The 15,706-nt window shown below is 33.5% G+C and overlaps 1 protein-coding gene across 1 annotated transcript in view; it reads right to left on the minus strand.

The window, feature by feature from the left end:
- The window catches only part of LOC117787729 (nuclear hormone receptor FTZ-F1), a 50,515-nt gene extending 34,819 nt beyond the window's left edge, over window positions 1–15,696 (minus strand). The window contains exons 1-2 of the mRNA XM_034626329.1: window positions 14,649–15,696; window positions 12,029–13,288 (exon numbers count right to left, since the gene is read on the minus strand). Coding sequence (XP_034482220.1) covers window positions 12,029–13,178 — 1,150 coding nt within the window. The 5' untranslated portion in view covers window positions 13,179–13,288; window positions 14,649–15,696. The remainder of the gene's footprint in view (window positions 1–12,028; window positions 13,289–14,648) is intronic.
- Window positions 15,697–15,706: the final 10 nt, after the last annotated feature.

Raw genomic sequence — 15,706 nt, forward strand, 5'->3', positions numbered from 1 at the left:
CCAGTTTCTTAAGATTCCATTGATTGCTTAGATAAGTATTCTTTTCCAGTCAATTAAAACATTATTTACAAACTTGTTTAATTTTCCAACTAATATTATTATCTTTTTACGGATAATACAACTTAAAAAATAATCATAAATCAACATCAACGGTTCGCTATAGAAATCGAGAAACATGCAAGCCCAAAAAAATATAAAAGTTTCACAAAATGTTGTAAAATTTTTCTTTATTTTTAATTTTTTTAATATAACTTTTCCTTGTACATTTATAAGTGACAGTACAATAATTTATATTACAGCTTGTAGTGAAAAAATATTCAATCAAAAAATAATTTGTAATCAATTTCGACAATCAATTAGCCGCAATTCAACAGCAAACCATTTGCACAATAAACAAATTCGAGTGCCAAAAAATCATTTACAAATAGGCCCAAAAAAAAAAACGAAATAAATTCAGTATATTTTCATTTCAAAATTGAACGCAAAGAAATAAATACGAAACACAAAAATTGAACCAAAAATTTTACGCAATTTTTTGTGTGTGTCGACGATTATGTAAGCGCACGTGAATAGCAACAATAGCAATAACAATAAAAAAAAATAAAAAAACAATAAACAAACTAGAAGAGAAGAAAACGAAGAAGAGGGAGAGCAAGAAGTAGAAGAAGAAGAAGCTGCATGGAGAAAAACAGTTTCAATGTCTGTTTTAATTTTGAGTTTTAAGTATATTGTTTATTTAGCTGTAGCTTTTGTGTGTGTGTGTGTGTGTGTTTGTTTGCAATTATTATTACAATGTTTTAATGGCTGCCATGATCTAAATTTTCCAACTTATTACATATTATTGTGCAAAATAATTCGTTTTATAGTAGTATCACTAGCACAACGCTGCGTATGAGTAATTTTTTATATTTCTTTATTTGACATTCGCTTATCAACGAACAAAACGAAAAAGCAAACAAAACCCAAAACGAAACGAAACTAAACGTAACAAAACACGACGTCTTAAAAAATTGTTTTATAAATTATTTTTTTATTTCGTATTTTTTTTTTTGTCTCGGCTATCTCGCTTGCTCCGCAAACGCCAAGGTGTGGTGCGAGCGAGAGAAAAACTTGGCCAAGTGCAGTAGGCCATGCAAATGGCAAAGTGGGTCAGCTATCAACTACGCACGCGTATTTTAATACTTTGCCGACGACTATCAGCAGCAATGGCTGACACACACACACACACACAACACGAACCATCAGCTCGGCAATCTACGATTCGTCGCTGAGCAACAGCAACAACAACAACTGTCGTATCAGCAATAAGCTAAAACAACAACAATTACAAACAACAAATAACATTATAAGCAAAATTTTAAAAAAATACTACAAATAATTTAAATATGAAGCAAAAAAAAAGCTAGCAACATTGTGACAAAGAGAATACAAAAACAAAAACCAAATACCCTATCCAAATTAATATAATGCAAATAATGTGATTTATTTGATTTTTAGAATAAATATTTTTATCTCACTACTAAAGTAACATGGCTTTAAGAGAAAATATATACTTAACTTTATTAACAGTAGCTTAAATATTTATTATTTTTATTTTAAAATATGTTAAGCATTCTCAATATTTGACTCTAATTATTAAAAGTAAATCTTATTAAATCTACCATCAAATATGTTCTTTTGAAAATTGGATGAATTCTTAAAAATTTACTTTAAATTTGTAATCAGCGACCCAGAAAAGCCGCCGAGTAACGAGTTTATGAATCGGATAAATTTTTTATAAAAATGTCCGCCATATTGGATCCGATATTTTGAATTGCTAAAAATTGAGTTTGTTTAAAGATAGAAATACTGCTAATTCCAAATCTATCTGATACCTCTTAGCAATTATAATTATTTGTAATTTAGTTAAAAATAATAAAAAAAAAATAAAATATAAAAAAACAATTAATTTTTGTCTTACTTATAATTTTTCCCTAATATATACAAATTTATTAGTAAATTGATTTAATAATTTTTATTTGCATGTAAATACATGCTTTATTGTTTTGTTAATGATAGTCTTAAGACTTTGGTATTCTCAGCAATAAAAACAATAGTTTTGCATTTTTTAAATATAGCGTTTTAATAAAGCTCATATGCCCTTAAGTAAGGGTACAAAAATTCAAAGTTACATCATATCAGACAGCCAAACACAGATAATCAAACCGTCGGCCGGACAGACTTACAGAGGTGGCGACTCACGCACTTGGACGCTGGGCAGGCACATGGTGTAAATTTATTATTATTTATTTTTTTTTCGTTTTTTATTATTTGTCGTAAAAATTTCAGTTTTTAAAGGTCTTTCGGTAGCTCATTTAAGTGTACATATATGTATTTAATTATGAAATATGCACATGATTTTATTTAAATAAATGACACATAATATTTCACAAAATATTCACATTGACCTCGAGTTCTTCGAGTGAAAAGCTTTGAAGAAACCAAACCGCTAATCACGTGACTTGTGAAACATCACAATTTTAAAAGAAATCAAATCAGATTTTATAATATCATATCAAGTAGGCAGATGTTTCAAAATAAGAGAATATTGACGAGGGTTTGATAAAGATCTAAAAGCTGTAATTACTTTCAAGCATCGATAAGACAATCAATATAACGAGTGCAACATATCCACCAAATTTTTAGAATAATATATATTCAACATATATATTCATTGACTTTAAAATTCATATTCATGTTCATATTTATTTAAAAGATCTTATTAAGAAAAAGAACAAACATTCGATAGCTTAGTTTTCCAGGTTTTCCTGTTTATGATCCTACAATTAATTGAGATTAATGATATCAACAAATATTATTATCAATAGCAAATATTTTCAAAATTATTAATACATATTTTTGAACTAGTAAAAAATATGTAGGCCTTTGCGCTTATAAATAACTCTTAAATATTTGATCACAACTATTTGCAAAAACCAAGTCAACAGTTAGGTAAGACACACTCCATACCTCATTTCTCATTGCTCATTGCTTATCTCTTTGTAAGCGCAACTTACCCATTGAAAAAAATTGCAGTTCAGCGACAAAAACAAAGTTATTTTTAAATTTGAAAGGGTTTAAATTTACAACTACAAAAGGCATAAATAAACATAATTGCTGCATAAATAATGTACACGCTGACATGCAGATAGCCAAAAAGGAAATAGGAGTGAGGGAGAGCGGGAGAGAAAGAAAGAAGGTACATTACACAAATCAGCAACAACAAAAAGGTAAATAAATAAATAAATATCAAGACCTGCCGCAACAATTTTGCTAAACAAACAAAAAAAAAATACGTTCATATAATCATATAACGAAGATGAAATACCCTAGAATATTGTAATGTTCTTAAGAAAGTGAAATCAATTAAAATGCAGTAGACAACAATAATTAGAGAAGTAATTTTCAAAAATTAATATAATTTATTCTTTGTCGGATTAAATAAGCGCAAAAGTAAAGTAGCAACAATAAAGCAAATTTAAATGTATGAGTAAAATTGATAATAAGACGTCACCCCTTCCCTCTCCCCACCGCCCTGTCACAGCTTCTACTGCTGCTGTTTATCAATGCACATTGCGTTGACGCCAGCGTGACGACGCGTCGTCTCAGTCAGCGTCGTCATCGGCGCAGCAGTTGCTGCCGACCCATTTTACCTAAACTGCAAGTTTTGTATTCTCGAGAGCTTTTTGATTGTTTTTTTTTTTTGTTTCTAGCAAAAGCTCTCACATGCGTTTGCTTCGCGTAGTTTGCACTGCAAGCTAGCATGTGTTAAGCATGTATACATATATAATCACTATATATGTATGTCTGTATGTTTGTGTACATGTGTATAAATAGCTTTCAAGCTGTTTTGTATCTGTATCATTATTTTTTGCTATCTCTGTTGATTGCGTTGTTCTGTGCTTTGCCTGAGGATCGCCATAGTTTGTGTTTCTTGCTGTTGTTGTTATTGTTGCCATTCTTGTTGTTGTCGTTGTTGTTTTGCAGCGACGCCCAACTATGCACACAGACTCAACGCACACACTAGCACAGTTAGCTCACACGCATGCATTGCGAACGCACACGCATGCAGTCGCAAAAGCTCAACGAAAGCTCTGCTTGTTTGTACGTAATCGTTATGTGAGTTTGACTATGTGTGTGTGTGTGTGTGCTTGTGTGGCCCGCCTTCAAAGCATTTTAACGTTTTTTTTTCGTCTTAGTTAAAGCAAAAAAAAACTACAAACATTTCTGTCGCTGCGAAGCGTGGGGCGAAATGAGAGTAGGCTATGGTGATAAATAAATGTGCTACAATAAAGGAATTGAAATAAATACTAATGATAACATATTAAATATTAAATATGTATAAATGCAAAGGCATTGTATTTTGTAAATAGCAACATTTATATAAATATTACAAGTTTTTGAAAAGAAAAAATACAAACAGTATTCTACTGTATTCTAAGTTTTTATTGAATTTCTTTTTCCTAAGCATGATCTATCAATTGATTAATTTATTATGTTAACTAGATAACAACAACAAGTACTCTTCAAAAATTTTTAATATGTACTTGGATTTCAAAGTGTAATTAGTTCAATAATAATTTAAGCTTTGGTATTCCCTCAGCATAATTATCGAGAATTTAAAACTATTTAACAGTTGACTGTTTCTTTTATCGTGTAAATGGCTAACAACTTATTGTCAGTGTTTTTTTAAACTCTTTAAGCGAGTTATCAGTGCACCTTAATCATTAAACACATGACGTATACGTAATAAACATTTCATAAATTGTGCATTACGTATACGCTGCGATAACCAAAAGATAAGACGGAAACACACAAAATAACAGCATCGTGTGCTGCTAAAATGTTCTATTACAACGCAGTTAAAGACCACAATAAAGACATTCCCATACATATATGTACATATGTCTTTACTTGATATATTGCCTATAGAATGCGGAAAGTTGCTGTCTCCCGGAAGGCGTCAGTTCAATTTGAGTTAAACTAGACGTTGGCTAGTAAAAAAAAAGAAAACCGAGTAACATACAGCGCATACATATATTCAGTAAATTGAGCAATTAGAAAAGTAATAGCAACAAAAACAAGAGCAACTTGTTTAAGAAGGGTAGAAGAAAATATTTAATTAAATAATGTTATTTTTTGTAATAAAAGACAATTAAAAATGGGATTTTAAAAATATTTAAGATAATAATTTTAGCTTATTTCACATAAAAGAGTTTCTTTTAATAAAAGTAATATATGTATTTATTTATTTATTACAAATAAATATCTTAAATTTTAATGACTGTTCTTCTATTCAATAATTATAAATTGTTTAACATAACAAGAATAATAAAAGGTTTCAATTAAATGTAAAAAAAGCTTAATTAAAAATATTTATTTAGAATAATATAATAATATTTTTTTTATAATCAACGAGATTTGAATAAAAAGAGCGCTTTTAAATTTATACAATCAAGGCTGCAAACCGGTTCTGAACCAAACATCGTAGAACCGGTTCGGTTCAGATTTTTAAGCAGCCTGAACCGGATCATGAACCGAACCCTTGAAATTATTGACTTTGCGAACCCGAACCGCAGCCTAAATTGAAAGGATCGGTTCGAATAAAAAATTATTACATAAATTGTATGGTTTTTTAATATAACGCAATTATTTGAGACTTTGGGTTAAAATAAATCATATTTAAGTCTTCAATAAATTTAAATTATAATCAAAATTTGATTTTTTTTTAAATTTAATTAGTTTAAAATGTAGAGAAAAATGTATAACAATAAAAATATTTTATTTGTATGAAATTGAACCGACGAACCGAACCTTTAACAAAATGTTGGAGGTTTGCAGCCTTGTATAAAATACATTTATTTATTTATAATAAATATATCTTGTATTTTTATGACTGTTCTCATTGTTGTTATTTATAGTTGTTATTATTGTTGCATTTGTGGAATGCGCAAAATAATAATTACAAAAAAAAAATTCAAGAAATATAATGCATGAGAATGTAACTAGGTCAGGGTGCAGGCCCCCACATACATATACACAAGAAAGAGAGTGAGAGCAAGAGAGAGCGTGAGCAAGAGAGCATGCCGCAAAATGAGCAGCATACCAAAAACAAAATAAGGAAAATCAATGCAATTAAAGCTCAAATTCTCCGTTTTGCACTCTCTCTATCTCTCACTCTATCTGGTTGTCTCTCTTGCTCGCTTGGCTGCAAAATGGCAAGCCTTTCCCTCTTCCCTTCCCTCTCTAGACGCTTCACCCACACGTTGGAAAATTGCAATTGAAATGCAAAATTTGTGCAAGCAGCGCTGTTGACGTCGACGTCGCTGTCGTCGCTAGTTGAAAATGTAGCACAGGGTCAACTGGCGACCCATTAGCACACTTTTCCATAGAGACCGAGGCGGAGAGGGAGAGGGAGACAGAGTCAGAACCTCCCTCCTCTCGAGACGGCAGCCACTTAGCCAAAACTCTCAATGGCAATTTTTCAATTTCGAGTTAAGGTCAACAACAAAATGGCCAAAGCAATGCGAGAATATTAACAACAAACAGCCAGACATAGAAATAGCATTAGAAAGAAAGAAAGAGAGAGAGAGAGAGAGAGAGAGAGAGAGAGAGAGAGAGACCGAAAGTGTGAGTGAGAGACAATTGCTTTAAAACAATATTCAAAAGATTGCAAATTAAACAAGTCGGAAAGGCTATAGTCGAGATCCCGACCATAGAATACCCGTTACTTATTTTTATATATATAAAGGAACTTTACAGAAATTACTTTGAAAACATTAATTCGCCATAACTGTCGTTCTACTTGTCCGATCTTGATGCGATTCAGGGAGATAATAGATAATAATAATAGTTAAACGTTAATTACCAGAAAAAAACTTATTTTTTTGAAAACTGTGGGTGTGGTAATTTATCGAGATTTACGGGGGCGGATGGGGGCGTGACCAACATTTGAAACAAACTTAATCTGCATGGGGTATACAGAAATCTGTGTGCCAAATTTGGTTGCTCTACCTCTTATAGTCACTGAGATCCTTTTGTTCATACAGACGGACAGACAGACGGACAGACACACATGGCTATATCGACTCGGCTGTTGATGCTGATCAAGAATATATATACTTTACATACATTCCAACAAACACAATATACCCTTTTACTGATTTTTTAAGTGATAGAAGAATCAAAATGAAAGACAAGTAAAGATGGAATTGTTATAAATTTCCATCTGGCATTACTCATTCGAAAATCAAAGAGGCTATTGAAAAAGAGCAAAAGAAAGAATTTATTATGGTAAATCACAAATATCACCAAGAAAATTTCATTGTGGTAAGTGAAAAATCTATAGTTATTTCCAAGCTAGCTGTTTTTCGAAGATGTAGTTTTTAAAACACATAATTCCAGTGTGATGTACCATATAAATTAACGGATTAAACATTAAGGATTTGGGGCATTGATGGATTTGACTAAAATTCTAATACGTTGATCTTTATTTTGAAAAACTAAAGAACAAAGATAATCAGTGTTTGAAACACCAAAGCAAAAGTTGGGATTCTAAAAAGAACTGTCCAAAAACATAATAGGTTTGTATTGACAAAATAAAGAATTGTTGGAAATAAAAAGTAACAACATGTTTTATCTAAATAACTAACAACTAATTCACGATTAAGCAAAATCTTTTTTCTTTGGAACCAATTTCTTTCTATATGCTTACTTTATACAATGACTTAATAATTACCCAAATTAAAATGCCACAAATAGCAAGTGCATATTTCAAGCCCTCTAATTGCATTTTATTAAAGTAGTTAATTTCATTAAATTGTTTCGTTTGAACGAATAAGTTCTGACCAATTTAGAGGGTGCAACCATTGCAACTTTATCTAAGCTGAATAATACATTTAAAACAATACGATTTGGTATATATTTAATACATTCACACATCTACACTCTGTCGAGTCATACAATATAGTGTGCATATTCTATAGTTTCAATGTTGCATCCTTGGTAGCATTTACAAGATTTCTGATCGCTTGACTAACGCCAATTGTATTTCAATTACAAATTGCGGTTTACATTTGAGGTTTCAAATTGAATAATCCAAGATACAATAACCTATAATGCAAAACAATGTGAATGACCATTCTGGAGGATATTTCGAAACTGTGGGACCATTTAACATTTGTTAATTGCTTTGGAATATTTATGAATAATGTAAGAAATCAATCAACCATGAGAATAAATAAACGTTAGTAATATATATAATGTGGGACTTGTTTTGATGTTATTGATAATATGCTAAAATATATGAAACTAAAATCGATATTATATTAGATATATGTCTGATTGGAAAGAAATCAACTTAAATTTCAAACTAAAATAAAGATCCGTAGTGTTATCGATCTGATTTATCGAGTACAAAAAAAGGTGTTCTATTTTTAAAAGCTATTAAACGCTTAACGTTGTTATCGATAACACACACAATCGATTTAATACCCATCCTAATTATTTCAGTTCCACTTTAAAGCTGCTTAAAGCACAAAATCCTTCAAGGTAAGCGTAAATCCTTTTTCAATGTCAAATCAAAGGCCCAACGAGAAATTAAAAGCTGGCAAAACTTAAAGCAGACAACGTGGCAGACACAATTTGCATACATAAATACAAACATACATATGTTGACCTTGATACAGCACGCAACACACAGTCGGGCCGTGGCAAGGACATGCAACATAGTCCTTGGTCAACGTTGACGTCGACGTTGCCGGCGTCGCAGTCTCAACCTTCGGCCTAAATTAGAACCTTGTAATGCATTTAAAACATATTGGAGAAACAGCAAACGCAACAAATATGCACTGGCAACTTCAATGTCATGCCCCAATTTGCGTCGTCGGCGACCTCGTTAGCTATTTCCAAACTGCAGCAGAGGCAGCGGCAGAGGCAGAGGCAGCGGCAGCGGCAGCAACGACAGTCGGCAGCAACAAGCGGCTGACTTTGACCCATTTAAATCCTTTGAGGTATGCAATAGACGGCGCGACGCGTCGCAGCTAACACAGTCGCAGTCGCAGTCAGCGGCGACGTCGCGACGTCGCAAACATTGCAATAATCTGTGTCAATGTCAGCCGGCGTTGCAGTGGGCGGCGACGCGGCGTTAAATCAACTGAGGCAGAACATAAGCGCAAGCCAAAGCTCGAAGAGCGAAAAGCACAGACAAACAGTAGTGGGGGATGGGGGGGAGAGAGAGCACAAGCGAGAGCGAGTGAGAGAGAGAGCGCATTGCATATACTGATGCACACAGACACGCATACAAGCATGAAACGAACACGCATACAAATGTGACCTTCAATTTCTATGCAATTGATATGTATGTGTGTATGTCTGTGTGTGTGCATCCTTGTGCTCAATCTCCAATATTAGAAAACAAAACGAGAAAAAAAAAACACGAGACGTGCGCTTGACCCAAATTCTAATGCGCAACGACCTTGCTCCATTTTAAGGATTATAGCAACGCCCCTGCACTTGTGGGTATTCCAATACATACACACAAGCACACACATACACATACATCATATATATGTTTGCACGTTGCATTTAGTTATGTGCAACTGCATAAAGTGCGTTGAAGGTCGCCAAAGTGGGCGACGAGACGCCTGACATTGCTGAATGTCAGGCAACAACTATAACAGCAACAACTAGTTGCAACTGCGTGACGCAGCAGCAGCAATGATAGCAACAACAACAACATAAAGTGCTTTATATTGAGTCGCGTCTCCGTCTAACGTTTGAATTGCGTTGCGATTTTCTCTACGCATTTGTCAGATAAACGGATGCCATTTGATGGAATGCTGACATTGGATTTTGCATGCGCTGCTGTACCCTATAGTTATGTCATCAAAAACGGGTATTTACTACTTATTTAAGTACACATTTAGCTTAATAAGTATCTAATTCAATTTAATTAAATACTTTCAATTAGTATCCAATGTAATATTAGTCTCTTTTTTATATTAGAAGTTCTTTTTACTTTGAATATCTTTAGGCACGCATTGCCATATTCATATCATCATAACAAATCTTTTTTTTGTTAAGCATGTTTAAATATAATCAAATCATGTGTGTATAAAAATACATGAAACAATGTTTAATAACGCAAAAAGGAATTCTTTACATTTCTTAAAAAGATTTTTTGAAAGAAGCTCAATTTGAATAAATAGATACTATGTAGTATATTTAGATAAAGTTCAAATTTGATTTCTAGAAATATAACTTTCAAGCTAAATTTAAACGGATTTGAAAACAAATACATCACTAGTCTACAGAGTAGCAGCAAGTCGTTCAGTTGAGGCTTGCATTGCAATTTGCTTGTGTTGCTTATTTTATTTTTTTATTTGTATGCAGCTTGTGCCATAAAAGTGGGTTAGTGGCATTGCAATTGGACTTTTTATGGCTGCGCTGCATGCAACAGCAGCAGAGTGCAAGTTGCAGCATGTGTAGTCGGGTTGCGAGTTCATTTTATGATCGCCCCATGTGGCACAAATATGGACGACTGTCTGTGAAGCTATCAAATTTAACATTGCACTTGGCAAACAGTTGACGGCAACCAAGAAATCCAAAAATAAAACCAAAACCAAGTGCCAAGGATACACAATCTTTGTTGAACTGCAACTCATCGCATCGAAATCAAGTGGAAATGTTCGAATGATGGGTAAATATGCTCATAAAACAAATATAAATATTGTAAGTAAGAGTGGCTTTGAAAATCATATAAATCATCGACATTAATTTTAAAAAAAACTTGATGATTAAAAAAATTAAAATATCATTTGAATATTAATGATAGTTAATAATTGAATTGTAAGATAAATAAATAGCAACATTGGATTTAGCATAAACAAATTTTATATAAAAGACGAGAACTTATTGAGGTTTACATTGCGCATTTTTCTAAGAAAAACCTTCAAATAATTCAAGAGGAGATTTAAAGATGAGTTCAACTTAATGAGTTGCAGTTTTTGACAAGAATACTTTTAACATCCAAACTTAATGCGATATTTTTATAGTTTTGCTACTGAATCTATATTTGATTAAAATCTAACTACTTTAACATATTGCTTGTTCTTAAAAGATTAAAAATTAAATAATTCAGTTTTTATACAAAATATACTCTCAAGGACTTTACATTAAACTAATAAAGATAAAATGTCAGATACTCAGTTATACTGAAGTAGTTTAATGTGTTTTCAGTCAATTTTGATATATTTTATTCACTATACAATCAAATTAAGTTATTTACCTATAAGATTGGAGACCATCTCTATCTAGTTATAGTAATTAATTATAACCTCTTGCCACTATAAGCTTTTGTGTATTTGTTTGTAGTTTTTACACACATATTCCTTTTTTAAAGGTCACCTAAATTTTAAAGTTGATAATATTCTCTTCTAGTATTTACACTAAAAAGTGTTTACAGTCTTTCAATCCCACAAAGACGATTACTTTGGCGTTGCCAGACCGCGTTAAATAATAATAATATTATTATTTAATGTGGTCGTGTGGAATGACACACCTTTACATCGTTCAGAAAAATAATCAGGGAGTGCATAAAAGACCCAAGTAAGAATATTACAATTTTTATGAATTATAATAATTTTTTTATATTATTATTATATTTTTATATTATTATTGACTTTTATTTTCTTTTATTATAAGTTTATTATAAGTTATATTTATAAATTTTGTATAATTTTTACATCGTAACATTATTATTTAATTTTCAGTAATATTTTTAATTATTCACCATTTCATGTATTTATATATTTTGTAGATTCGTCGTATTTGATAACTTTACACTTGTATTTTCATTATTTAATATCCGTAGTATTTCCAAAGCATTTTTCAATTTTGTGCAGCAAGCAACAGAATATTGCAAACACATTTTCAAGGATTTTACGTGGAATCAATCAATAATAGAAAAGTTACTAATAAGATTACTTACCCCCATGATCATCAATCTCTAGACCAAATTCATCCTCCGACATTGACTCATCATCTGAGCTGAGATTAGAGCCACTGAGATTGCCAGCCTGTTGTTGTTGTTGTTGCTGATGATGCAATTGTTGTTGTTGTGTTGTACTTGTTGTATTGTTGCTTGTTGTTTTGTTTGTGGCACAGGAACTGGCTGCTAATTCCTCGATGCTGTGCAACGAGCTACGATTGGCAGTGGTTGTTGTTGTTGCTGCAGCAGCGGGAGCAGCAGTTGTTGTTGTATCAGCAATACCATTACCAGCAACAACAACAACTGATGTATCCTTAGTGGCAACCACCTCAAAGTCCAACAACTGCGCCGTTGTTGAGCTAAGGAAACTTGAGGTGCTTACAACAGCTGCCACAGCAGAACTTGCAACATTCTCCAACGGCTTCAGCTGATGATATTCCATAGTGTTTGACTTTTGCAACAACACGGGATCAATGCTATTTAAAGACTCAACACCATTGACTGTAGCCTGATTGTTGTTGTTGCTGTGGTTGTTGTGATTGTTGTGGTTGTTGCGGTTGTTGTTGAACAATAAGTTGGCAAATGATGGCATTGTGACTGATTCAATGATGACAGCACCATTATTGATGACACCACCGCTAGATGGCGTTGTTAACTTGTCATCCACATTGTTGTTGTTGTTATTTGTGTTGTTGTTGTTGTTATTATTGCTGGGGGTGTGATTGCTATTGCTATGTGGATTTGGACTGGCGAAGATGCGTTCACAGAGTCCACTTAGGGAGACGCCACCATCCAATTGGCTGTCATTGATGGCCTGAAGTGTGCTAAAACTATCAACGGGCGGATTCGAATTGGAATTCTGCTGTTGCTGTTGTTGCTGCTGTTGTGCGTCCTTCTGCAGTTGTGTGTAGGTGATAAACGGAATCATTGGTGTGCTGCCAGCAGCAAGCATTTGATCCTTGTGATGATGTGGCAGCAATTGTTGTTGTTGGTGTTGTTGGTGATGGTGTTGCAGGTGCTGTTGTTGTTGCGGTTGCTGTTGCTGATGGTGATGCTGTTGATGGTTGTTGTTGTCATTGTTGCTAGCTGCATAGCTAACAATGTTGCTGCTGCTGCTCTCGGCCATCAAAGGTACATTAAAGTTATTCATTGTTGCTTTGTACGTTGTTTCGTGATGTTCTTTATTCTTGTTGTTGTTGGTGATGTTCTTCTAGTTGTTGCAATTTCACAGGTAACGATAGTAGTTGTAATTACTTAAGACTGCAAATGACAACAAACAACAAATAACAAATAAATTAGTCAAGTTCTATTTAAAGGTAATAGAGATTGAAAACTTTACAACAATAAAAAAAAGGGCACACAGCGGAAGCTCAACAATGTTAAGCTTTTCTATGAAAGTCAATGAGAAGGTATCGGAATGTAGGTCAAGGTCAAATTGTACATTGTATACAAACTTCTGTGAAAGCTTTGAAGAGAGTTGTTCAGCTTAATTTACGCAGCTTTTTAAGCGAAGCTTACTAAACTTACTCAAAGGTATTATTATTTAAAAAGAAAATAATACTATTTACTATAATCATGGATACTAAGAAATTGGTATTTTTTCAAAGAACTATAATCGTTACATAATTAAGAGATCTTATGATAAAACTATCCACAAACTCCAGTATTACTTGTAAATTAATAAGATATTTTAACTTTCTAATCACCTTTTTATTAATTTTCGTGAAAATATTAAACGATTATATGAACGTATCTTAATATTCTAAGAAAACCAATGTATTATAATTAATAAACTAATTTATACTTGTTTCTCGATTAATGCTTAAGACATTCATTAACTTTTCATATATTTATTTCTGGAAATACCTATAGATTTGAGGTATCAAAATGTAATTAAGAAATCTTCAGATAAAGCCACAACTAACTCAATTTATCGATAAATCAAAACAAGAAATATATTTAAAATTCCCAATCATATCCAATTTTCAATGCATATCACAACTGAATGCAGAGTTCTATACAAGATCGAGGCACAATCAACTGTTTAATTCCCGTTTACATTTAATCCAATTAGAGCCTCCACTTTCAGTTTTCTTATTTATATTTCTTCTTCCCTAAGCTCGACAACATAATTAACTTTTTTATGGTAGAGCTTCTTCCAGTTTGCAAGCTATTTGGCAATTCCAATGGTTGCCAAACCAACTGGAAAGCCCACTACACTGATAAAAAACAATGTTCTAAAATCAAGTCTCAAAGCAACGAATTCTGGTCATAAAAATGCGTCGAAAACATAAATTTCTTAAAGTTAGAAAACACATCTTGGTTTTGAGAACCTTTCAAATAAGACCAAGCTCTTATTATAAGAACAAATGTTTTTGATTTTAGAAATTGGTCTTTTATTTCAGTGTAGTAACATCTACAATTCGTACAGAACTTAATTAACTTCATTCAACTTCTGCCTTGCCATTCTCCTTTTTTTTCGCTGTCGGCATCGCAGTCGCAATGGGAACCACAGCCGAAAAAGCTCACCCCAACTAGACAAAAGACTTGAGACTTGGGACAGTTGATCGCTTCTAGCGTGGCAGGGGCGTAACAGGGAAGAGATGAAACACGAACTTACCTTTTATGCACAAAATATATATACGTATATGTATATATATAATTATAAAATTAAATAGCAATAGCAGCTGCTGCTGCTTGCTGTGACGTCGACAGCGACGCTTTAGCGCATGCGCCGCTACCCCAACAGCGATCACGACAAGAAGAAGACGCGGCTGCTGTTGTTGTTATTGTAGATTTCTGTGTTGCTGTTGCTGTTGCTGCTTTTGGGGCGCTCCGTTTACTTTGCTTTTGCTCTTTGTCGTTCTTAAAACCAGTTGGGACCGAAAGCAAAAGTGCTATTATTATTGTTGTTGTTTTTGGCCCGTTCGCCTTCTCTATTTGTTTGTACACTTCACACGGCTATTCGCACACAGCAGCAGCAAAAGAACTTGCGTGATTCATGTTGCCCCTGCGGCCGCGACCCCGCTACGATCAGCACTGATGCAGTTTCCGCCTGCGCCAGCAGCAGCTGCGACGTCGTCGTCGTCGTCGTAGTCGACGAAAGCTTTTTCAGCATATTTTTTTTCCGCCGCTCACACACATTTGCGCTCACACACTGTTATTCTTGTTGTTGTTTTTATTGTTGTTTTTGTTGCTCTCGCTAGTGTATGTTCTTATTATTTGCGCTGCGCCAATTCTCTTGCTATTTCGTTCTTTTTACGTTTTTCGTTTTCGTTTTTCGCTTTGACTATTCGCTATTCGCTTTTAGTGTTGTTTTTCGCGCATGGAATTTGTTTTTGCATGTCGACGGTGACGGTGGCGTCGGCGTTTGCTGCTTCCTTTTATGTATTAAAAAAACCAGCAAATTTATTGCAATTATGCCGAAGCAGACGACGACAACTTCTTGCACAACACGACAACGACGACGACAGAGAAACGAAGACGTAGACGTCGACAACGAAGAGGAAGACGAGCACGCGCAACAAGCGAAAAGCTCTTCCTACAAAAACAACAAAATGCAATTCCCTATTACACACACACACTCACATACACTTGCGAATAACTCAGATGAGAACAACGCGCACTTAGTACATATATATTCACGCATACACATACACATTTAAAAACATTTACTGG

This window comes from Drosophila innubila (genome assembly GCF_004354385.1).
Source record: "Drosophila innubila isolate TH190305 chromosome 3L unlocalized genomic scaffold, UK_Dinn_1.0 0_D_3L, whole genome shotgun sequence".
In the NCBI taxonomy this organism is placed as follows: domain Eukaryota; kingdom Metazoa; phylum Arthropoda; class Insecta; order Diptera; family Drosophilidae; genus Drosophila; species Drosophila innubila.